The sequence below is a fragment of the Xiphophorus couchianus genome, chromosome 5, assembly GCF_001444195.1.
Source record: "Xiphophorus couchianus chromosome 5, X_couchianus-1.0, whole genome shotgun sequence".
Classification (NCBI taxonomy): domain Eukaryota; kingdom Metazoa; phylum Chordata; class Actinopteri; order Cyprinodontiformes; family Poeciliidae; genus Xiphophorus; species Xiphophorus couchianus.
In genome coordinates this window covers 6,860,665-6,886,745 of record NC_040232.1, presented here as the reverse complement: position 1 = coordinate 6,886,745, position 26,081 = coordinate 6,860,665, and the positions used below count along the sequence as shown (strand labels likewise).

General features: G+C 37.9%; 1 protein-coding gene across 11 annotated transcripts in view; it reads right to left on the bottom strand.

The window, feature by feature from the left end:
• Positions 1 to 26,081, bottom strand: part of tenm3 (teneurin transmembrane protein 3) — a 287,657-nt gene that overhangs the window by 79,420 nt on the left and 182,156 nt on the right. For 8 of the 11 annotated variants that reach the window (XM_028017268.1, XM_028017271.1, XM_028017270.1 and 5 more), the window contains 6 exons: positions 20,166 to 20,415; positions 18,421 to 18,522; positions 17,383 to 17,577; positions 13,150 to 13,350; positions 7,639 to 7,824; positions 4,776 to 4,802 (listed from right to left, as the gene is read on the bottom strand). In XM_028017268.1, the coding sequence (XP_027873069.1) occupies positions 4,776 to 4,802; positions 7,639 to 7,824; positions 13,150 to 13,350; positions 17,383 to 17,577; positions 18,421 to 18,522; positions 20,166 to 20,415 (961 nt within the window). The remainder of the gene's footprint in view (positions 1 to 4,775; positions 4,803 to 7,638; positions 7,825 to 13,149; positions 13,351 to 17,382; positions 17,578 to 18,420; positions 18,523 to 20,165; positions 20,416 to 26,081) is intronic. The other 3 variants (XM_028017273.1, XM_028017274.1, XM_028017278.1) reach the window with 1 other exon arrangement.

The window sequence follows — 26,081 nt, the reverse complement described above, 5'->3', positions numbered from 1 at the left end:
CCAAAGGAAAAAGGTAGAAAGGATGGACAAGCCAGGGTCAAATAATGGGAATAGCTTAGAACTATAGTATGAAAACAGTTTAATTCAGATCTTTCTTTATCCAGAGATCAGATATAAGATGCCGTCTTACTCCACTCTATTGGTTCAATCACAAAATCTTTCAGTTTCACATTAAATCCTCATACCCTTTTTCTAAATATGCCGTGTAGTTTATACAAACAACTTTATGTATTTTTTAAAAAAAATTTCAACATGTGAGGAATATTTTTTTCTTTAAAACTTTAATACCATAAGCATAATATGGAGGTTTACAAACACATTCAATAAGTTAGAATATTATTGAAAAGCCCATTGATTTCATTAACTTTATGGCTAAGTTAATCACATTCTATAGATTAATTACACACAGACAGATGTTGGAAAGCCTTTATTTCTGTTAATTATGATGATTTTCCACTTGGAGCTAATAAAAACATGACATTTAAAATTATAATATTACATCAGACCAAGGGGAAGAAAATACTTTTAAAAACAAAAATGTGGGCTTAATGAAAAGTATGTTTAAGACCTGCTTGAAAGTTGTCATTTTCAAAATGCAATTTTAATCTGATGTATATTCTAATTTATTGAATATGAATGTGTATGCTTGCCACAAGTTTGAGTTAATGGTCTGTTCTATTTGTACTTGGTGGTGAAGTACCATATGGAAAAAATCTTCAGGAATTCATCATGAAATAAAAATTAGGTGTTGTAAATTTGGAAACTCTGATCACAAAATCCAACATGGCTGCCTTAGCCATTTTGGCTAAGGCAGTCATGTTGGCTAAGTTAAGATATCACAGTATATGCAGGCATGATTTTTTTTCACACTTCATATTGTGTATTTTTTTTCTAAATCAGTGGAAATCGTAGTACTATACACTATCTGTTGATAAGCTTGTTCCTTTAATGTTTTAATGCATAAAATACAAAGTAACACCTTGATACAATCTTGTGTTGCTAATTTTAGTTACTCTGATTACTTAGCAGAACAATTAGCAAATCTCTCTTTTCTGACGTGGAAATAAAGCACAAGCAGGAGAGTTACTGAAAAGTTAATTAGAGTCTGTAATTCAACTGACTAAGTGAGGCACTTTATATAGATTAATTCCACACAGACTGATGTCTTTAGTTCTGTTAATTATGATGCTTTTCCACTTTTAAGATTAGAATATTACATCAAACCAATAAAAAAAACTTTTTATTAAGTCAGAAATGTAAACTTAATGAAAGGCCTGCTTAATAAATTGCTGAAGTTTGAACATTTTAAAAGGTACTTCTAATCTAACAAATTAACCTCATTGTATTCTAGCTTACTCACAACATGGGGTGTGTGCAAATTAATTACTTTTTTGCCCGCGAAAACCAGCAGCAGTGAAATCAAAATGTCTAGTCTTCAGATTTATTCCCGCCATTACATTTGTGTATGTCCTGTCGCCTAGCAACTGTGACGGTGCTACACAAAAGCTAGTAAAAGAGGAGCTTGAAGTTTTCCTGATTGTTTTTGCTTATTTAGTCTTTTTTAATAACTGAATTAATGAAATGATTCAATACATTTATTTTATATCAAAATTATGTTCAAGAACAAATATATGTAACTGACAAAAGTCTGACATGTAGGGGAGGATTCAGGCCACTGGAAAAAAATATCTGACTTATTTGATCAGATTTCTGACTTTTTTTCAGAATTCTGACATAATTCTGAGATTAAAGCGAGATTTCCTTTTTCTCCCAATGGCCCAAATCATCTTGCATAATACCACGCCCTCTTCAAGCTTTAAATTTCTGTACATTTAGGTTTTCATACACTTATATATAAAACTGTACTTGTCTCCCGCTTTGTCTGCCATCGTGACAATAAGAAACCCCTCCAGTTCGGCCTGTATTGAATCTTGGGATAGGCGGTGAAGAATGCCAGTCGTTAAACGCAGGGAAAAGAGGGACATATTTGTGGGCCGCAGTGGGAGGAACCCTTCAAATTTCAACAGCCTTTGTCATCTCGCTGTGACGTAATCAGACTCCAAATGCGGTCTTCAAAGGATGCAGTCCCTGAATTTGGACACGCCTTTAGTTTAGGCTATAGAGAGGTAACTCTAGCTGGATAAAAAAAGATTTCCATCTCTTGTGTGGAATGTTATCTGATGTAGTTGCTATCAACTTTGCTGCAGACATTTGGAAGTTTGCTTCATGCAACTGATTGCATTTGTCTTTAAATAAAAATCAGCTGTTCTAGGGCTGCACAATATTAAATAATCTTGAGATAATATCGGTAAATATTGAGACTATGATATCTCCTTCTCATCTGTGCTTCCATCTCACTGTAACCTTTAGCATTTCATGTCATTTCCATCCCATATGAGCCTCTGCTGCCATGAGTTCTTGTCCAACTGGCTAAACATTGTACCAGTATGTAAAATCCAAGTTTAAAACACTTGGAATATATCATCCAGCAATTATTGCACTAGAAATAGTCCTTGGCGATATGAATGTTGCACACACTGCTAATGCAATGACAAACATATTCACAATATATAGCGCAGCCTTAGGCTGTTGCTGAATGTCAAGCAGTTTTGTCGAGCAAATAAGCAGGACCTTAAAGAGATTAATAAAGAGTGTGCCCATGTTGTGTTACGTGATAATGATAGAAATGAAAAAGAAAAAAAAAAGCAACAACAACAAAAAAAAAAAATCGACTGATGATAAAAGGATTCAAGGCTTGGGCTGCTTTGTTGACAACCTTTAGTTGGTTATTCACAACTGACTGTTCTCACAGTGAAGCGTCACAGAACCTGTGGCTACCAGAGGAAGACAGCTGCTTTATCTTAATATTTCTGAACTTTCAATTTCGGTCTGCCATGAAGCATAAAGGATTTAGAAATGTTTGCAGCATGTTTAAAGAATCTGTAACAAGGTCGGAATATTTACAATGTAGAAAATACACAGAGAGACAAATGTTAGATTTAGACAAAAACATGGCCGTCACAAGGATTTGACTTCACTAAAATAGCAAAGAAATATTTGTCTGGTGTTACTTACATAACTAATTACTATTCATGCTTGTTAATTAAGCTGTTAATATGTGATTTTGTAGTAAGCTATAGAGGAATTTTAAACCATGGCACCACTATTAAAAAAACCCAATGGTCCAGTGTCCCGCTTCTTTATCTCGACAGTCTGCTCCAGATGGAGCAGCTCAGCAGCTGATAAGGGTATGGTTACAGGTATGAAAAGAAAATTCTGACACTAATTGTGTATTTTTCTTGTAAATATCAATTCAGCTGAAGATATATTCACAAACTGAAGCAATGAATTTGACAGTTTCTCTGTGATTTATTCTTACAATCTTATGCAACGCTGTGGAAAAGAAAGAAAACACACGAAATGCTTAAGTAAACGCCCCCTGGATCGGAAAACCATGATTCGCCCAGGTAGTAAAATTGAAATATCTGTTTCAAAGCCTCTTTACTGTCTAAGTGTGGTGTGTAAAATATGCACCTCTCAGACTTGACTTTGAGAAATGCTAATCTAAATAAAGGAAACAATTGAGAAAAAGAAAATCTTGACAGACAACCGTAGTTATAATTTATTGCTAACTAAAAGTAGGTTAAACAGTCATTTAGTATGATAATTTACAAATTACAATATATAATATTTCAGAAAAGCTACTGGGAAATGATTCCTTCAATGATCAGCGAAACAAAGAACCATTTTGATCATTTCTATTCCTAAAATTGCTATAGTTCAGCAGATTATGCATGACCCTGCTGATCAAGCTCTTGTAATGACTTTGCTAATTATGACTATTCATTTCTGCATGTATCTGTGTTCTGCTGTGTAAGAACAGGAGCTCAATCCCACACTCTGCAGGACAGCAACATACCCTGCATCAAGACAAACAACACTCCTTTACTGTGTTTGTGTGTATGAATGAGAAACTAAGATGAGGTCCAGACTGTTAAACTCACCATAGTAGTGCCCCAGTCTTTCACTATGCTACTTACTATCATTGATATATTTGTCTTAATGGCTTCCAGTGTAAGATTTTAACAAGGACAAGAAGAGGTGCAGCTGAACAGAAATAAATCCGGAGGAACTTTGGAGGAGTTTGTGTAATAAATTAAAATATTTTTTTGTCAAGTCTTGTTGAATGCTGGGTTCACAGTTATTCTTCAATTGGGTGTCTGATTCACTGTTACACTGTATCTTCTCTACTTGATAATATGTACATTTGGTTCAAAGAAGAGAACCAATGCTAACATGCTACAACATCACACGGATTTGCTTCTGTTTTCAATGTTGCTGAAAATCACTGACCAAAACCTAACGCAAGTCATTATTGTGAACAAAATTATGTTTTGAAATTTTACTCTAATCAAAAAACAAACTCTTCTGTTGCATGGTTTAACTGAAGAGGCTTATGCTGAGTTTTTAAATGGACACTAAGCTCATGTTTTCAGAAATTAAACAGAGGAACACAACATAAAATAAGAAGCTAAATGAACTACAAAGGAAGGCTTATGTGAAGTAAATTTAGGCTCATAATACAAAAAGATGATAAATAGATAAAATGTCAAATGATGAAAGGAAAATCCCAACATGTTCCGTTATCAAAAAGTAAAACTTTGAAGAAGTAACTATTAAAAAGCAGCAGCTCCAGGGTACATTTAAAGAAAAGCAAAGAATGGAAGAATAAAAATAGCTTGCGATGAAGTAAAGACGAGAAAAGAGTACAGTACCTTTTACTCTAATGTCCGGATTGTGAGCTTTGTGAAGAAAGATACAATTGGGAAAAAAAATTAGTTTAATTTCCAGTGAGTCAAAAAAAGGATAAACAAAGAAGATTCCCCCAAAAATCAGTCTCCCATTTACACAAATCTAATAATTTATTTCCTTGTTTCACAAAGTTTCAGGAGAAGCATTAGGAAAAAGGAAATAAAACAGAGCAGTGTGTCAGCTGGGTTATTTTAAGCTAACCAGGAATGGTGAACAATTTTAGAGTGACATCACATTTTCCAACAGATCCTGAGCAAAAGTCGGTCAGAGTCTCAGAGGACATTAGTTAAGCTGGATAAATCTTATAACCAACAACGCAAAGGAGCCGTCAACGACTTGATGAGACATTAGAATAACAGTGATAGCTTTTCCTTTAGCTCTTATAAAGCTGAATACATGACACATTCAGCTCCTGTGTTCAAACTGTTACCATGTAACCTTCAGTAACTCATCTCATCACTTCGACATATAATCTGCTCTATGTCAGCACCATATTCACAGAAAACATAGCCCTAATGATAGTTCGTTCATCCAGAGTGAAAAGCTTGCACTCCTTCAGTGGGTAGCAGTTGTCCTTGCATCAGAATATAACAATAATATTCCAACACAAACAAAAGAAGAAGAAAAGTGACAGATATATTTCTTACAGCTAGATTCGGGTCTAGATAGATAAAGCCCGAGGCAATGTACAAGCTAACAGACACACCTATTGATTGAGAAAGTCAGTGATGTTTTCTGAGGTCATTTATGCTGCATTAAATTGTGAAATATGATCTGAATGAACACATATCCCTTTCACTGGGATGTTATATCATTATCATGTTTGCTTTTTTACCTTACACATTTTTTCATTTCAAATAACAAACTGCTTCTTCATTTCATTTGCATAAAATGAAGAAGCTAAAGGAAACAATAGTCTGTTGTTTCCTTTAGCATAATTATACATGCACATAAAGTACATTTTGTTCTTTAAATGATCCTCGGTTTTGCATTTCTGATAGCATATTCATTTTTTAATAATTGCACAGTATTACTTAGACACTTGTTTGGCTAATTCTCTGTAGAATAAAGGCACTTAATATAGACAAGGTGACAAATTATATCTTCTATGATGTGCTTTCCCTGGTTTGTAAAATCTTTCTTCCAAATCCACATTTGAATATGTATGTCTTCTGTAAATGCAGGTAACCGGCACAGATACAGATATGCTGTTTGGTTACTTGGCTGCACAATCTGAGGTGTAAATTTGCCTCGACAGATGGGCATCACGCATGTTGCTCCTTTTCCATGTGGGTAAAAAAAAAATTTCAGCAAATTGAATATGGAATATGAAGAAGGAATATGGCAATAACATAGATTTCATATGACATATATGTCTGTGATGGACGATGTAAATAAGAAATAAAAAACTCCTGGCGCACCAGTGACCTGAAAGAGCATAAGAGAGGATTCATGCTTGGGAGCAGAGAGGTATTGAAGAGGGTAAAAAGAGAGCTGAAAATGAAACTCTGAGGAGGAAACAGATGGGGAGCAAGCTCCAACAGATCAAAGTGCAAAACGTGTGGGCAAGTCTGAAAAAAAAAAAAATCACAGACTTTAATGTGAAGGTGGAGCAGGCTGATAGAAACCTGGACTGAAGAAGTTAACTGTCTTTTTTTAAAGATTCAGCTCAGGTGGACAAACTGAGGTGAAGCCATCTACAAAAAACGTTAAGTGAAGAGTTTTGAGACCCTGAGAATCTGAAGTTTCACTGCTGAACGACTACAACAACAGAGGGAGTTCAGTTTTAACCTGGAGTATAATCCAGTGACAGTGCAGTTTATATCAATAAGGGGTATAAAACACATCTGGAACAGACTTTCAGAAAACTGAAAAACAGCTGAAACACTGAGTTCCTTTAAATCAAGACTAAATACCCACATTAGTGTTGCTTTAGAACTACAATAAATGGAATATTGAGCAACATATTTGATGTGTATTGATAATTTTAATGATTGCACTTGACAAAATGAAAGCCAGTTATTGGTGACAATATGATGTGTTTATGATGTTTTTGTCATGTTTCAATGAACTTTAAATCGCCTTGTTGCTGAAATGTGTTATAAAACCATAAACTGGATTGATTGATTACAACAGACAGCTACTTTGATTTAAGAATTTGTAGTGCTGTGAAAAAGTATACGGCCACTTTCAGATCCCTTCTGTTTTTGCCTTTTTTTTTTCAGACAAAAATTCAGATCTAAACTGTGGACTGTCCCCTTGTTGGATCATGAACTAACTGGGACTGACCACATTTTTAAACATAAAAAAGTTATCCAAAAAGAGACACTTCTCGCCCCAAACTATAGATATTCAAGAGCAGACAAGGACGAAACACACATCTATAACGCCGGAAAAAGCTACATAACCTAAGACTTTGGGACTCCAGTGAACCACAGTAAGGGCCAGTATTCACAGATGGAGAAAACATTCAACACTAGGGAACCCTTCCAGAGTGGCCAACCAATATAAATTACTACATGAATGGACGGCACCTCATTCAGAAGGTCACAAAAGACCCAGGACAACTTCAAACCGCCACTGCCTCAGTTAAGGTCAGACTTTCTGATTTGGCAAAAAAAGAAAAACTGAGAGAAAATGAGGAAGTTCCCAGTAAAAAACTGCTGCTGACCAAAGAATGCCTTATGGAGATTGTTGCTGCCAAGTGTTGTACAAACACTATTAGGAGCCGACGCATTTCTGAAATAAGGGCAGGTTTGTTTGGATTTTGGAGAGTGATTTTATGGATGTTTTTTAGTAAAATGTGTTTGTACGTCATCCACTTACCAATGTTGCAGTGCTCTCCTGTCCATCCTTGGTCACACTCACACTTCCCATCTTTACACACGCCATTCTTGCTGCACAGCGGATGGCAGGCTTTCTGATCACAGACGGTTCCCGTCCAGCCCTCCTCGCAGCGACACATACCACCGTAGCACATTCCATGGTTGCCACAGTCTACTTCACACACCTCTGTAAGAGTAACACAGGGGTAAGAGGCAAATTAGGACACATTATTTCATTTGGCCTGTAAAACAACAATCCAATTGCTTGGCAACATAAAGTAGAACATTGTTTTAAGCCCTCATACAGCAATCCTCAAAATAATTTCATACTCACTTTGCAAGAGCAAAACAACCCGCTACAATGTAATTGTTAGCTTTTCATTGCATTGCATTGATTTTTAAAGTACAGCTGTTCTTGCCAAGCTCTGGTCTTGACATTAGCATTAACAGGAATATCTGCAGCAGCTGACACCAGTCACATTTAATTTACCTGGCATAAAGAACATGTAGCTGGGGTCTACTGATAAAGCATACCGGCAGTAAGCAGTGACACCTGAGCTACTTAGTTGCTGACTGTAGTGATGCACCTTTTGTTATTAGCTCAGAAAGGCTAATTAAGCTGCAGAGCCGCTGCTGTTTGGAGTTCATCCTTGTATGAAGAAATACCTCAAGCTGTTAGCTTGAAACCTTTTGCGCTCTGAATGTCGTGGTGATTATGTATAACGGCTGACGGTGGCATAATTCTGTTTTCGCAAAACTCAAACAAACATTAAGCCATAAAGGAGGTTACAACTAGAAGCAGATGCATTATATATATCCTTCATCTGAATGTGTCAGTGCTTATCATGCAACATTCTTCTCAGCTCAACCTCATACAACAAGAAGACGTAACATTTTGACCTCAAAGAGAGGCCTGTGAACGCGCTGTCTGTGAAGTTGATGTGGTGGAACCTGATGAAAATGGGGAAGCATTAAGATGTGAGGAACTTTAACAAGGGTCAAACGGTCTTGGTGGATGAGTCATGGTGTGTCCACAAGTGCAGAGAAACTGGTGAACCAGTAAAAGGGTCAGGACTTATTGATGGACCAGAGAGATGGCAGGGTTGCCTGTGTTGCCAAAAACAAGAGCTTCTGTTGCCATAATTACAGAAAAAGAATATTTTTTTTTCTTTAAAGAGAGCTTTAAACTACGAAAGAGGACTATGGTCACTGAAAAACAACAAGAATTATGACTGATCTCAAAATTATGACATTAATCTCGGGATTCTTACTTTAATATCAGAATTCTAATTCTGTGTCAATCTACATCTAAATCCAAATAAATAACCAAACATTCTCTGGTGCATGTCCATTATGTTAGCATGTTCTTTGACACAGGCTTTCTGCACACTGAAACCCTGTGTGAAATTGGGCAGATCTGAGATTTAAGACTACATTTGTCTGCTGCTGCATAAACAATTTTAACAATTCTGAATCTTAGAAAAAAAAGAGAATTCTGAGATTAAAGTCAGAACTCTTTCTTTCCCAATGGCTCTAATCCTCTTCTGTATGAACTACATGAACTGACTTTAATAAATAATTTTGGAAAGTATTAGCCAGGGCTGCACGATGCCACTATTGGCAGCACTGTTGCCTTACAGCAAAGTGGTCCTGGGTTCAAATCCTGACCTCCGTAGAGTTTGGATGTCCTTTGCATGCGTGGGTTCTTTCCAAGTACACTGGCTTCCTCCCACAGTCCAAAAACACGACTGTTTAGGTTAATTTGTCTCTCTAAATTGCCTTTGGGTATGAGGGGGTGTGTATGTGTGTGTGGCCTCTGTGTTGCCCTGTAATGGAATGGCGACCTGTGCAGAGTGTACCTCTCAACCAATGACCACTGGAGATAGGCACCAGCCCCCCCACAGCTCTCCATGGATAAGCAGTTAAACCCAATTGATAGATGGATGGAGTATTTACCGTTAAGTGAAATTAAATCAAACATATATCCTCTACAAATATAGTTACATTCTAACATCTTTAGCAATTTTATATTGATAACAAATAGTTATTTTCAGTTATTAGGAGTGTAGAGAATATTGAGGCTGATATGTTCTATTTAAGTTGTACTACAAATCCACTAAATAAAACAAGGAATTGCCGGAAAAAAGTATCACATAGATATCATAGAAAGCAAAGACAACATGTGCAACAGTTTGACCTCTGCAAGTTCAAAACACAAAGCTCAGCATGATAAAGATGAAAACTCCCACACAAAAGTCACACACATTACTCAGATGAATGCCGCAAGCTGTAAGCTATTGCATATCTGTCTTATGTTTCTCTGCTTAGGTAAATAACACCGCAACATTGTCTTTCTTCCTACACACTCGATACTGTAGAATACAGAATTTAATCTCCAGCCAGTATTTTTGGAGATGTCAAAAAACCTGAGGTGACAAAGATCCAATAATAACTGAATCCCATGCAATGCTATGCAGAGGCTCAGTCTACCCGGATGAATATTTAATGACCTTTGCATGCCAAAATGCTTGACACCCTAAATCATAGCAGCCCAATCTACTTCCTGATTAACTTAGCTAGTGGTTACTTGACACTGTGCAGAGCACTGCACTTTAATCAATAAGGTCCCGTTTATTTGGAGCCGCTCTTCAATTAAACAATAACATTTTTGTTGCGATTCCACCGCTTGCCTACATAACATCAGTATCTGAAGTTTCTCACACCAGCACTTTTTGAGAATAGGTCTCTGAGTAAAACTTTTATCCTCCACAGAGATGTGAAGTATTTTGCTGGAGCGAAAGTGCAGAACGCACAGATGTTAACAACAAAAACAGTGGCGAATAGCATTCTCTTGTGCTTTGTAGCCTTTTGAGTTTAACACAATTCTTGATAAGAATGTTACATGAGCATTTGTCCGTGGGAGATTGGTTACTGTTTCCTATTTGGAAGCTAATGGTCAAAAGTGAATGCGCGTTCGATGACATGCTAAAATCCCAACTCCATCCAGTGCCTTGGAATGACAAATACAGCTGACTCAAGGTTTGTGGGCGTTGGTGTCCAGATATGGAACTTTTCTCCAATCAACATGCAAAAATACTGGCAGTTTCTAGCCAGCTGTCTTTTGTAAATGTAGCCTAAAATAAACAGTGAAAATGTGTCTTGTTGAAAATTTACAAAGTAAATTTTAAATTTCTTTATCCCACAAAATGCAACAAACATACTTCAAAGTCATAATAGAATTTGATATTCATCATGTTTAAATCTATACAAAACATGTTTCTATACAAAACAGAATTAACGCTGACAAAATACTTTCTGGAAACAATAATGACTCAGAGCATTTCGTTTGTTCAACAGGATAACCGTGACACACTGCAGACATTGTTCATGAATGATCAGAAGAACACAATGAGCTTGAGTTGCTGTCCAATTTTTCTCAATCCAATAGCACCATCCAGTCTTTAGGATGTTCTGGGCAAAAAACTCCAATCATGGGCGGAAGATCTCACAGCTTCCTTTACGTAGAGGTTATGCAGACAGCAGACTGTCAGACCTTGTGCAGGCCATGCCTCCAGAGGTCAGGACTGTCTGAGTCTGGAAAGTGAGACTATGCGTTACTTTCACTGTCTGCAATTTCTTTTTGATTTGTATGTGTGTGTTTATATCCAATGACCAAATGAAAGCCTGGTCAGGAAAAGCTTGATATAGAACAAAAGCATGACAGTGTGAACTCAGCTGTGTTTGTGAGCGGCCATGTGGCTCTCCCACAGTCAGCCTGCGTTAGCGTGGCTGTCTGTGTGAGTCCACGTCAAAGAAAGAGAGATTATACGCCACACTGCTAAACTCTGATAAGGGACTGAAGTGCCTTAGGTTGAATGTCGATGTATCTATCCACACATGTGTGTTTGATGGCTGCGTATTTAAATGTTTTGACAGATCTTGAGGAAAAGGTCAACAGCACACCAAAAGTAATATTGTATCAGTGCAGGATATATGCACGTGTGCATGCTACTAAGACACAACACTTAATTGGATGTGTGCTTGATGGTTTTGACAATACTTGCTATAACAGCTTGAGGCAACACAAACAGAAGTGAGAGTGCGCATACACACTCCCTTCCTCTTGTTTGTTTTTATGTCATGCCATCTGTTACTGATCTGCATTCTTCCTCAGTTTTATCTCCCCTTTTACTGCTTCTCCTCTCTCTGTCTCCAAACAGAGACGCTGAGAGCATATTTGAAGTAATGGGTCCTGATAAAAGTAAAAAAAGCTTAACATTACATTAAAATTAAACCTGGCTATCTTTTCAGAAATGAGCCACGAGAGCTGTGGCACAACAGCAGTGATAAATTACCATATCAGCAAGTCAGGAATGATGCAGATTTTCTTTTTTAAAATTAAAATGGATCTTTATCTACTTTTACAGATGTGGCATAAATAACGGTTCCATGAGAAGTTATATTTGCTTTGATCCTGTTGCTGGAGAGAGAACAAAAAGTAGCATCCAGTTTTTATTCCTGGAAAAAATATTTAAAATGCTCAACATAAAAGCCAGAAACACATCTAAGCTACTTTTTATGCTGCTCTGTTACACTTGACTGCCTTCCTTTGCTAACTCGCTTCAACCACTACTAGAAAATCTCACCTTAACAGTTCAATTCTCTCACATCAAATCTGTTCTGCGTGGATGTTAGGGTTGTAAAAATATTTAATTTTCAAATATAATCAGAAAATTTTGGATTTTTAAGATACTCATTCAGATCAAAATTAGTTTGAACTGTTTTCATCTTTCCAAGTTGACACCAAACTTCATACATTAATCGTGGCGAAGCATCTTAATTCAGACTGTGATGTCTGAATCAAAGTTAAAAATGTCACTAAAGCTATATGTATGAATGTGTGTGTGGGTATCTACAAAAGCATAAGTAAATTGGACTTTTTTCCCATCTTTTTTATTTATTGTTGCATATCTAGCACTGACTTATTAATTCCGATCATATTTGTTAGATTATTTCCATGTTATGTTAACATGGCTCTTTAAAACGTCTGAGAAATCTCGTGTGAAAAGAGCTGAGGAAGTCATTGTAGTGCCCCTTCCCTCCATCTTGGATCTGCTTCAGAACCGCAGCAGGGACAAGGTTCTGATTATTGCCAGAGATCGCTCACACCCTCTCCATGAACTTCTGGAACTGTCGTCATCAGACAAATGGTACCACAACATCAAAAGCAGAACCACCAGAGACGCAGCTTTCTGCCTCAGGCTGTTAGGACTACAAGCTTCTGATCACATTATGCACATATCATATTGCAAAATTGGTCTTTGTGTATGCTATTATTTAAACATCCCAGAAATATACCACTCCATAGTTGTAGTACTACAAAAGCTACACAGAACAAAATGACAATATCTGATTTAATGTGGACAGTCTGTGAAGTAGCACAGTAATGAAATTTAATGTACACTTGTTTATTTTTTGTTTGTAAATATTAGCTCATTGGAAATGACCCCACCTAGAGAACAGTCTGATCCCGTCCAGTTCTGGTCGCAGGCACATGTACTGGTCTCTGCGTTGTAGGTGCCGTGGCCAGAGCACTGGTCCGGACACAAGGCCTTAGCAATCTCACAGCTGGCTCCACCCCATCCTGGCTGACAGTGGCACTCGCCGTGGATACACACCCCATGGGCCGAACAACTGGGGTCTATGCAGTCCACTGGAGACAGATGGGGAGAAGGGATTACTAATTTAACAGACACTGCTGAGAAAGAGTGCTGCAGGATTTTTATTTTTCCTTTAATATTGTAACAAGAACACAAGTTATTTTTAAGCACGAGACCAGATATCATTGAAAATCTTTTCTAGGTGTCAGCCTAAAATGTGAGGAGAAGAAAAACACCAGTACAAAAAGCACGCTTTGCATACTTGGATAAAACCCACCTTTCATTTCCAGGGTGTGATTTGTGTATTTTCATACAGTTTGAGATTAGTTTTTCTGAAAAGACAAACGCTACACTTGTGATGGACACGTTACACGGAATTTTAAAATTAAATGTGCAAATTTAGCTTCTGCATGTCATGTCATTGTGATTAAATATGTTCTGCTTGTTGAACCGTTATTTAACTACAGACATAAAAAAAAATAAAAAATTGAGCACATTCATCCAGTTGATTATTCAATTTGCACATCCCAGATAGAGACATAAAGATGCAGGATGCATAGCTGAAAACTTTAGGCCATGACGCTAATAAAAAAATGGAGATGACTCGATCTGTTAGGGTCTTTTTATGACTGTTCCATGTCTCTGATTGGCTTGTTTTGGCTGCTGCTGTGCAACCCTTCAATCACTATCCTGTTTGTTTATTGAACAAACCTTTTCAACTGACATGACTTATGGAAAAAAATTATTTCAATTCATAACTTTTCCCAAAAAACCTGTGGACGTCTGGCTTAGCTCTGGATCATAATTTATTATGGTATCAGATGTGGAGGTAATGCAATGACTTGATAAATGCAGCATTATTTCTATAAACTGCAGAAAATCCAATGCAAGATATATCACAGTGTGAAGGTGGTTTTAGCCGAGATCCTGGTCCTGATATGTTGATTTTAGAGATAATAAATGTTATGAGTTTCAAGTAATTTGCATCCTGCATTTTGATGCTCTTGTTAACACAAACTGTTCCGTTAATGCTAATTTCCTGATTAAGAGTCGGTTTATTTCTGACTGTGATCAAACAGAAATGGGAACCTCTACAGGAAGCCTGCACAAAACCTCCAGGACATTGTAAAGTGTGTTGTTAAACACAGAACGGCAGCATAACAGAGGAAATATGTACAACTTTCCTTCTTGTTTAAGGGCTCATTTAAACTTCCTGACATTGCAGAAAAATGGCAATAAAAATTAAAAATAACTTCTGTAGCTAACGGAGTATTGATTTGAATCAGAATTACGACCAAGGTGGTGCCCAGAGTGACTTGACTGTGTAGCTCAGTGGCTTAGCAGAAGTGCAAATGAAGTTGGGGCGGCGTTAGAAGTCAGACTCCTGTGCATGTTGTTGCATTTATGAACACGCAGACCTGAGAAAATGCGATTAAATGAAAATGCTTAATCAATGCTGTCAAGAACGCAAAGAAAACACATCCAGTTATAAACCTAACTCACCTCATCCCCCAAAACGGCTTTCACCTGAATTTAAAGTCACTCTGCTGTCCGTTTGTGAACCTGCATAGCGCGCCGTATGTGCAGCGAATGCCAAATTAATGTCAACTGGCTGCGATTAAATTGCGGTAATGTACACCGTGTGGCTTGTCTAAGCTTTTAGCAACTGTAGTGTAACCACTGATGTGTAATTGTATGTCAGATTAGAGTAAATTAATTTGAGCTGGAACATTATCATTTTAATAAGCTACTTTTCAGCAGGGGTAACTCAAGCAGGTGTGCATAGGTCATTCAGATTATTAGCTTTAAATCTGCACTGTTATGTATTTAGCCACGGGGTGGTCAAATTCATGTAGGGAGAAAAGGTGAAAACTAACAAGGGATTAATTACATTAACAATGCACCTTTATCCCACCCAGGAGTTGGAGAGCACCTAGGTGGGCTAATGCTAACCTTCATAAATCTAAGAATGTTTAACTGGCATCTTTTTTAATAAGTTTAACACTTTAAATTGTCACTTTACATTGATGAAGTCCTTACAGAAAAGATGAGAGCTAATGGTATTATTATTATTATGACAGCTATTAACAAAATATCCCATAAAGCAAAGTGGTTAACAGTTCCTACAATGCTTGTGGCTGTTGGACACATTCTGATAAAGAAGCCTAATAATCTGTAGTAAATAAGCTTTAATGTGCTCTCGCAGTTCAAGTCATCAGGCACAGGAACCATTCGGCTGAGTTCAGCAGGCAGAAAACAGATTTGCTTAATGATTGTAATTGCTCTGGTCCTGCAGTGTTGGAGGAAAATGTCCTGCAGGGATGCTAGGACTAATCTTATGCAGCACTCTGCTACTTTGGCCACTCTGCAGGGCTTTCTGATCTTTAGCTGAAGAAGATTCTGAATCACAAGCCGATCCCCGGGTCCAGAACACGCTCTATAGTGACCGTACAGAATATTTTAGGAATTGCCATGGAGACCTTAACTTTTCTCTCCTCTCTTTGTCAGGTGATAAACCTGTGAACACCAGAGCACCAGGATGAGTGGATGAGGTTTTGTCCCTGTAAAAATAGACACTCAGGTAGCTGAGGCTGATTACTCTCACCACAGGTACATCGTAGTCACACATCAGGCGGGATGGTCAACCTTTCAGTGTTTCAGTAATTGGCATACCAGCTACAAAATTATATATCTTAGTCATAACTTGCCTAACGTCAATCATTTCTCACTAAATGCTGATGCTGATACATTGGGTTGCTGTGCTTACAGAATAAATAAATTATTTTCTGCCATACACAGTCTTTGCAGTGAAGTCTTTGGTTGTAATGAAATATGGCGAAGTTCAGGGGGTGTTTTAAAATTTAAGAATGGCTGGCTGCCTGCCAACAGATGAAATGCTACTCCACTTCCCTTCTTTAGGCTTGCAGACCAGATATAAGATTTAGAACTACAGCGTGATCGACAAACCTCACAATTGTGTTTTACTAGAGGTGTAAACCCCCTGCACCTTTGTCAGGACACCAGAGGGTTTAAAACACATCCTATGTTCATAATAACATTAGAAAAGCAAGGAAGGTGCCCACACTGTAATTTCCCCAGTGTAACAAGCAGCTGAATACCAGTGTTCTCCGCTGCCTGTTCTGTCTCAGATCCCTCAGCTTGGTAAAGAGTCTGAGTGGGAGTATCGCTGTTAAATGCTGAGAAGAGTACGTTCTGTCTTTTCCACCTTGATTTCCACCTTCGCACATTGTCTTCAGTAAAGATCTCGTTTGTCTAGAAAATGATTTCATGGTTTGCCTTTTAAGTGAGTTGGGAACAGCTCGCAAACTGATACGTTAGTGATGTAGAGAACAGAGTCTGGATGTGGGTTTTCAAAGATTTGTCGTTGTGTTGATAGTTGTGAGGTACAGTAGATTCCCCTTAACAATGTCAAACAACAGAATGCTTCAAGTTCTAATGCGAAAACTCATGATAGTTGTTCCCTACTTTAAAACTGCAGTATCTTAGTTTTATAAATAATAATAAAAAAGTGTTGAAACTGTCACTGTACTGTAATATGAGACAAATAATGTGTAAAAAAAAAAAGAAAAGTCAATCTCCTCTCTATGCGACTATTGGCATCCTAAGAAATGCACCAACCCCGGTCAAAAGCAACCAATCAGAGCCAGGAGGAGCATTTTAGCTGTCAATTAACCTTGTGTAAGCGCTGCTAAATGTGCTAATAACAGAACAATAAGTTACTGTTCCAGGAAAACCACTTATTTCCTGTCACTGGTAGCTAACTAGACTTGTAATTCAAGGTAGACTCTCCTAGTGGGAAGTCACTGTAGTGTAGTAGAGATACATGAGCCTGATTGACAGCTCTAAGACTATTCTCCTGTTTCTAATTAGCACTGGAAGAAGGAAGAGAAGCTCAAATTCTTCACAGGTTATCAGCGTCATACCATGCTATCATAACATAGTGACAGTTTCAGAAATTTTTTTTAAAAATAAAAGTTACAAGCTCCTGCTTTAAGTTGAACATTTATTACATATCTATACAAATACCAACAAACCCACTGCCTTGGTGGGCTTCTTTTTCCTACCTTCATCACAGTTATCTCCCTTATAACCAGTGTTGCAGATGCAGGCTCCCATCATGCAGATGCCATGTCCTCCACAGTTGATGTCAATGCACTGGTTGGACGGGACGTCACACTCAGTGCCTTTCCACCCACTGTAGCACTGGCAGCGGCCACGGGAGTAGTGGCCATTCCCACTGCACAGGACCGGGCAGGCAGCTGAATTAGATACATGGAGACAGATGACTTAGTCAGGCAGTAAATCACCCCCTCCTGAACAAAATTTTGTAAACCAACAAAATCCGCAATTAGTCAAAATCTGAATAATTTATGATTTAAACGGAATAAACAGCTCCAGGGGCCTTGAGCAGCTTTTGTCTGAATATTTATAGTTACCTTTCTTATTGTGTGAGTAAAATAATTCTATTATTCCTTTGAGATGCGAACAGCTTGCTTACTTGATTGATGAATCCAGGGTAAAAACAAGGCCAGAAAACACCGGCGCCAAACAATGCTCAACACACCAATTATTTTCTATTATAATCCCCCACACATCAGCCCAAGACACTTTCTGACACTGTCCTATTTTCAAGCACTGTTGCACCTGAAAAAACACAATTTTTATTTCTGGTCTCTTCCTCCTGTGACAGCCGGGCTCCTGTAATCGCTCTCCTCCACTTTTATATCAGCACTGTCTTTTTAATAAAAGCATAAGGGGAGATTATTGTCCAGGCTACACAAATAGAAAGAACAAGATGAGTTTGCTACAAAGTTTCCTGATATTTCAAAAAATAGCTGTGGAGTGCCTTTGACCTGGGATATATGAGGTTCCATTTGGCTTTAGGCTATGCAAAAAGATATAAACAGGTGTGTCTAAAATAATATGCGGTAAGTTGATCCCCAACCCAGGGAACATGAAGGCTGTGAAAATGGAAAGGCAAGTGTACAGAGCAGCCGACGGAGCCTTCGGAGTGCGCGGGTCACGTTTACTGCTGGGATAACAATCTCGGAACAATAACTGCTTCTCTGTGGGTGGCTGAGTGTTTTTCCATGAGCATTTACCTCGAGAGCAGTCAGGCCCCAGAAATCCCGGGAAACAGTGGCATATTCCTGAGAGACAATCACCGTTTCCGTGACAATTCTGAGGACACTCCATAATTGACTCTGATTAAGTGAATATGAGAAAGAGAGAGAGAGCAAGAAAGAGAGAATTTAGTTGTGAAAATTAATCAGGTAGATTTGAAATGAAACTGAATATTTTAAGAAATAACATGCACAGAGTGAGGCTGCATAGAGAACCATCGTCTGTGGTTGCTGTTGTTACAGCCAGTCGGCCCCATCAACACATTTAAAAATCCAATTATCCTGCTGTCTCGCTGGCTCTTTTTCTTCTTATGTGACTAGTACAACCGGCCATGAAGACCCGTAAATGTGTGTGTGTGTGTGTGTGTGTTTTAAAAAAACACAGCTGCATATGTGTACAAGTAGCACACATGCACATAATCGGAGAGCACGTACAGTATGCAGTTTGCAATCAGCAGATGGCACATCTTGTGTTTGTGGTTTCAGTTTTTGTGCTGGCAATGTATGATTTCAGAATATTGTGCAGATAACCACATTAACTTACTTTGTAACAAAAAGCAGTATTTACTTATAGTTATATTTGCACAAGATTTTGATTATAGTCTTATCATACCCACAGGAAAAGCTGCAAGAAAAGTCCAATCAAAATCTATCAGTAATTAGCAGACTGATTGCTATATGAATGAGCCGAAATTATTGTACTCTTGTGCAATGCTTACCCCAGTTTGCATTAAAATGACCTCAAATATAAGGAAGCTGTTGCTTCAAATATTTCAGATGAAAGAGCATTTTTTTGATACTCAAAGGGTACAAGTCCAATAAGAATCTCTTACTTAAGACCCTTGGACAATATTTACATAAAAACGGGCAGTGAACAATTTTCTTCTGTTCAAAAAATAATCAATGACTGACTGAAATTCAGCAGGATGATCAAAGACACTTCTACGTTACAAAAAAGGTTTAAAAACTCTCAATATTCTGGCACACTGTGCCAGAATATCAAATAGAAATTGCATAAGGAATCCTATGCCACTGAAAACAGGAAATGTTTAGTCTCAATTGTTTTGTATTTTATACAGTATTTGGTTTTAAAAACTATAAAGTCAGTTTTATCACATTAACACTGATTAAATCCTAATTTCAAACATCGTCAAGCTAAATCTGCCAGCATTTAAGTTATTTCAGAAGACTTGCGTATGAAAAGTGAGAGGAACATGGTCTAGCTCATGCTGGGGATGTGAATTCAGCTCACATTTGTGGCAGAAAAGCGCTACAAAAGAATAAATTCAGTCTTAACGTCATTGAGCCAGTTTTGGAACAAGCTTACCAGAACAATCGGAACAATACATTTTATTATTCCTGTGGCATATTGGGTTTTAGGATATTAAAGCAGAAAATCCTCCATTGTGCCACTGCAATATAAAATCAACAAGTTCCAGTGAGCATTACATAAGTGGGCATCGATCAGCAGTTCAGTAGATATTTAATCAGAAGATGAGACGTTTGTATGACATACCCCCCATGAACTCTTATATGCACTTCAATGGGTGAATGAGAGACAGATTGCGAAGGATCCTTCAACATTCATTTATTGCCTAAAACAACTCTTTGCAGGCTGCTTTGACTCTTTGAAATAAAAAATATACTCAAAACGTAAAGGTTAGTTTATAAAAAGCCAGGCTAACAAAAGGAAGCAGCCACTCAAAGACGCACATAGATCCTACCTATGACGATTGTATTATAGGAGACTTGCTCTGTGTTCCGTCCATCATTGTAAAATGCCAGATGCCAGATTCCTGTGTCCAGGTACTGGATGAAGCCGGCCTCCAGCACGTTGACGGACCGCGTGTGTCGAGCGCCAGGCTCCTCCTCGTGGAAACCGGCGATGTACGCAAACATAGAGTCTGCGTCACTGAGCGCTCGCTTGTCTTTGGAAATGAGTCGACTGCCGTCCAGTAGCTCAACAAAATCATACTGGAAGACACAAATACACAGAAATACAAGCATCATTCACCATGATGGACAATCAGGGACAAAGATGTTAAGTTTTGGAGGCCTGTTCTATGTTCTGATTAAATTAAAACTGAAGTGATTGGCCATAGTGACCACTGTTGCATTTAGAAGAAAAAGGGGGAATTGTTGCAAGCCTGAGAATACCATATTGGGGTGGAAGCATCATGTTGTGAGGATGATTTGTTGCAGTAGGGATTAGTGGACTTCATGACGAAAGATCATTATGTGGAAATATTGAAGAAACAAACACCTCAAGACATCAACCTGGAATTTGAATCTTGGGTCTTTTAAATCCCTGTTTTAAAATGATTTAAAACAGGGGTTTTAAAAATGATTTAAAACCCCCGGGGGTTGAGAGGTCCGGAGGTTGGGCCGCGCAAGAAATAATTAAATATTTCCATTTTATGTATTATTTGAGTCTGGAGGATCTTTTATTTTGAAAATCCTTAAACCGGATTCTCTCGGTTACGTCTTGCGCGCCAACATTGAGCCCACAAGCAGTAAAATGAGTAAGAAACAGATCAGATGTCTTTGGAAAGTTTATTTGCGAAGGGGAAAAGGCCCAGAGAAGAGACAGGAGAATCCCGGCAGGTGATTCCCACATTCCAAGCCCGCTCTGCATGATATGGTGACCGGCTCGTTAATGAGGCAATGAAGCCTTCAAACTGAGGCAATGAAGCCTGCAGCCCCCCAGGCTGCAGCAAAATTACCAAGTCTTGACCGGTCCGCGGTAATAAAAAGGTTGGGGACCACTGATTTAAAAGACGTTTATCGCCAAAGTGATTGGCTACCATAGTGACTGAGAGACAAGAAAGTCCTTCAGCTTTGGTTTTTCCATCACAAAGTAATTTTTGGGCTTGAAAGGTGAGAGTAAGACACTTGCATACAAACACCATCTGTCATGGGGAATCGGCCAAAAGTCTAGCAAAGCTTGTGGAAGGTTACATAAGAAGTTTGACCAAATACCAAAAAATTGTATGTAAACTTTAGAATAAAGGATATAATGTAAGCAAGATGCTTTTAAAAATGAAAGAGCATGTGAGGAAACAAACTGCATCACTTTGCTTTTAAGTGAAGGAACTCTTGGACTAGAAGTTCCCTTTCTAGATTGGCTTCATAGACTGTATGAAGGCCTATGATAACTTTGATAGAAACACAATGCAGAAGATTTTCTAATCTTCCGGAGTGTCCATTGAGCTCCTCAGGATCATCCAACATTTATATGGTATGAGGGCCTAAAATGCAAAGCAGTCTGTGAAGGTGTTAGCACATACAAAAGGACTCACATAATTTTAAAGGCCAATCACACAGAGCCTTGTCCTGCTGTATGTGTTTTGGTGTTAAAAGAGAGTGGTAACTTTTCGCCATCACTACATGTTTGAGAAGGGATTGCTGCAAAGTGTCTCAATACAATGCTGAGCTTCTTTAGAGAAACAAGTTTTACCAAATGGCATTACATTCTCTACTGACCTTAACTGTGCTACACAGTAAAGGGATTGTATTGTACTGTATGTACTTGAATCTGAATGCGAGTGCATGTCTAGACTGGAATGTAAAGGGTTGGATTGAATTAACCTAAATATCTGAACAGGAATTGAACAAAGTAGTGATTCACATCAAAAATGCAATTCTTGGAAAGAGTCTCAGTTACAAACCAGAAACCAAAAAGCAATTACACAAAGAAAATTGGTGACCCGGGCTGTATGAAAGAAAGGAAAGAAGTGAGGTTTTGAGGAATTCTTGCAAGCTGCATGTTTTGTGTTTATTCCATCTGATCTGAAGGGCTGCTGGCATGTTTATGCTTTCGAGTCAGGAACAGATGAACATCGATTTGGCCAGTTGAGTCAGCAACATCTTTCTAAAATCAAAATATATTTTCAGTGAATCTTCCCATCAAAACACTGCGGAAAAAGTTAGCTTTCCCTTAAGCATATTTGATGACTAACTCAATGATACCATTGACTTGTTTTAGTTTTAAACTTCAGCATGGAACCATCTTGATATGATATTTTATATTTAGAAAAGACAAACCATTGTTTTCTAACTTTTACGCATGGTTTGAGTCTCTTTGCTGTGGGAATTGAAGCTAGGTCATGACAGTGGCTGTTCTGTTTTATTTAAAGAACACAGATAAATCACAGTCTCACCAAGGCGACATATGTTTCTGGAACATCATAATCTGTAGCAATGTCATCATTTCTGAAAACCTCAGATAATCGCAACCAAACCAGCCATTTACACTGGAAGAGGATTTATCAGCTGAGATAACTGGTTCAAACTACCTAGCAAGTTACTCACTGTGGTTAGTGACACAGGCTGGGTAGTCACACAGTGGAGTTATTAACTTCATGCGATGGAGGATTGCCCTGCATACAAAGACCGTGGTCTTCTCAAAACTGTCCAAAATCATGGCTAAGTTAATGTGTCCCTCTCTACGTTGTCCTTAGGTGTTTTGTTTGTCCTGTGTGTCTGTGTCTCTGTGTTGCTTTGTCCTCTTGCCCAATGATCAATGAATATACGTATCAGCCCCCCACGACTCAGCAGGGATAAGTGGATATAGATGGATGGATGGATGGATGGATGGATGGGATGTACTTTTTGAAGTAAGATAAATCTCTTTTTGTGTACATCATTTTGCCTTTAGAGTAGAAGCTGCCCAATAATAATGCACATCTTACTTTCAGGTATTGATCTCCTTAGACCACACAGTCCTCTAAACAAATACTTATACATCAACCTAAATGCTTAAGTCTGCATAAAGAGATGCAGTTTTAAGCTGGAAAAAACACATTAAAATAAGGATATGGTCAAAATTCTAGCCTGACTTATAATCGCATCAACAGAGTGTAAAAAGATAGTTTCCCCTGCCTGACTACAGGTTTACCAACGATTCCTAGTTCAAAATAGAATTGGCGGCAGCTAAGACTGTGGAACCAGCTCTCAGTTTTAGTCCATGAGGCAGACACCCTGGCTACTTTTAAGACTAGGATTAAAACTTTCCTTTTTGATAAATCTTATAGTTAGACTGGCTTAGGTTACTATTAGGTTGGGTTATTTCTGGAGCTATGCTGCTATGGAATTCAACTGCTGGAGGACATTACCACCACCTATTTTTACAACTTTTTACTCTCTCTACTCTCTGAGTGTTGGCTTCCAAAGGCTCTGTCTTCTCCTTTTCTTTCCCAATGAATGTACTCATGGCCCAGTGCTTCCATGTTTTCTGGGTTCCCCCTTCACTTCCAGTCAGTGAAGGCAGATGGCTGCTTATCCATAGCTTATTTATAGAATGTGGGATTGCTGCAAAGTCAATTAGTCAGTTCAATTCAAACAACTTATTATTAACTGGCATTTTTTTAACCAACTTTGTCTCATTGTATTGTATTATAGCTGGATTAACTGAACCATAGTTTACTCCTATTGTAGGATGAATTGTATCAGAATGAACTGAATCAATATGGACTGAATTTATTTGTGAATTTGGTGTCAGGAAAAATGCTTACTCAACAGATTTGTTTTACTTCTGCTGTTTTTGTCTCATTTCAATGTTTTAAACGTTTACATAAAATTCAATTTCAAACCTGTCTGATCACCTGAGTAAATACAAAACTGATTCAAGAACACATAAGAAAAAGTCACAAACAACTATAAGTCTGGAAGGGTCTACCAACTTATTTCAATGGCTTTGGGACCCAATGGAACCACACTAAGAGTCATTATTCACAAAAGGAAAAAACATGAAACAGTGGAAAAGCTTTCCAGAGTTGCTGGCCTAACAGAACTACTCCAAGAATGCATTGATCACTCATAATAGAAATCTGGACAACATGGAAAGCACTGTACCCATCACTTCTCTCAGGTAAGGCCACTGTTAATGTAACAATAATAAGAAGGAGAGAGGCGGCAAAATTCTGTGATAAAAAAAGTGAGATTTTCTGGAAGATTCTTGTCCTGCTACATCTGGTGTAACACTTTGGGGAAAAAAAACATTCTGACAGTTAAATACGTTGCAGTTTTGGGATCTTGATGTTTTGTTGTAACTAATGGAACCGAGAACTCTGATCTATTCTCAACAATTCACAGGGAGAGTCTCCAGCCATCAGATGCAGGACAATAATTCAACACAAACAAGAAAGTCCACATCTGAATGACTTAAGCATTTGAAAACCCCCAAAATATTCATTTTAAAAAATCTGCAACAAAAAGGAATAAAAATGTCTCCACAGTGATGTGAACCACTTATTACCACTTCTCATAAACACTCAATGGCAGCTGTTGCTGGCAAGGCTGGCAGAACCACTTACTTGATTTAGGAGGAAATAACTTTTTCTCACAAGGCGAGGTTGCTTTGGAAAGCTCTTTACCCCTTAGAAAATTAAATTATCCTTTTAAAACTACTTTTTGTATTTACTCAGGTTTCTATGTCTAACAATAAATTGTGTTTGATGATATGAAAAACATTTATGTGTGACAAAAAGGAAATTTAAGTAATCTTTTTCACAGCCCTTGAATTAGATAGAAAATGGACTTGTTTTGTGCTGTAAAGTCCCTTGAGACATCTTGTCTTGTGTTTTGATGCAATATAAATACAACTGAAATGAACTAAACTGCATTACTTTGACAATGACACATCAACTAGTAAAATAGATATCATTAAGGACAAGGCGTGTCAATTGTGAAAGAAGTAGTCACAGTAAAGCTAAAGCAACTGAGAGTTCCAGGCGAGAATCACGTTTCCACCAGGGGAACGTAAAGCGGCCATGATGAACTGGGCACCAAGAACAAAGAAGAATCTGTTAAGAAAGAGGAGAAAAACGGCATTCCCCCATACCTCCATCGTTCCATCTTTAAAACATTAGGGTTTTAGTATCGTGGTTTATTTTGCCTGAAGGCCAGAGCAGTGCCACCACTGATGGAACATTTCAAACTTACATGAGACAATTAAAAAAAAAACACAAATATCTACAAAATATAACTATAAAACGTGTCTTACAAAAAATGTGGATCTAATTGCAACTAAAGCCCCTCAGCAAAAAGCACAGCTGGAGATGAAGTATATCTAACATTGCTGTAAATCTAAATCCATTTATGCATATGGCATCAAACACTAAACTGATTTGATTCTCTAAAGGTTTACTTATTATGCCTTTGGTGCTTTTGGATTTGACTAGCTGCACATTTACTTGCGTGTGAATTCATTCAAAACCAACATTTCTTTTGGTTTAAATCTTTGGATCAAAATGTTCAAAGCAGATGGAAACTGTTAAGTTTTTTTAAGAAACTAATATATTTAAAAGCTTAAATCTGAAAACTTAGAAGGAATAATGAGAACTTGGCTATTTGGTGAGGGTAAGGCCGTACAGTATATGCTTATTTATCCATTAGGAATATGCCAACACTGAAGTAGGAGTGGCGCTGCGGGAAACTATTTTTGGCCACGCACGGATGTAAGTGCATCAAATCAAGAGGCAGATTAAGTTGTTCAGCTTCCCTTTCAACTAAAATCACATAACACATTTAACCTGAACTCAGTAAAAAGATTGGAGGGTTTGACATTTTGAGAGAGGGAGTGTTATTTTATTTGGGTTTTTTTTTTTAAAAAGAAGCTCTGGTGTGTGTTAAACTTATGA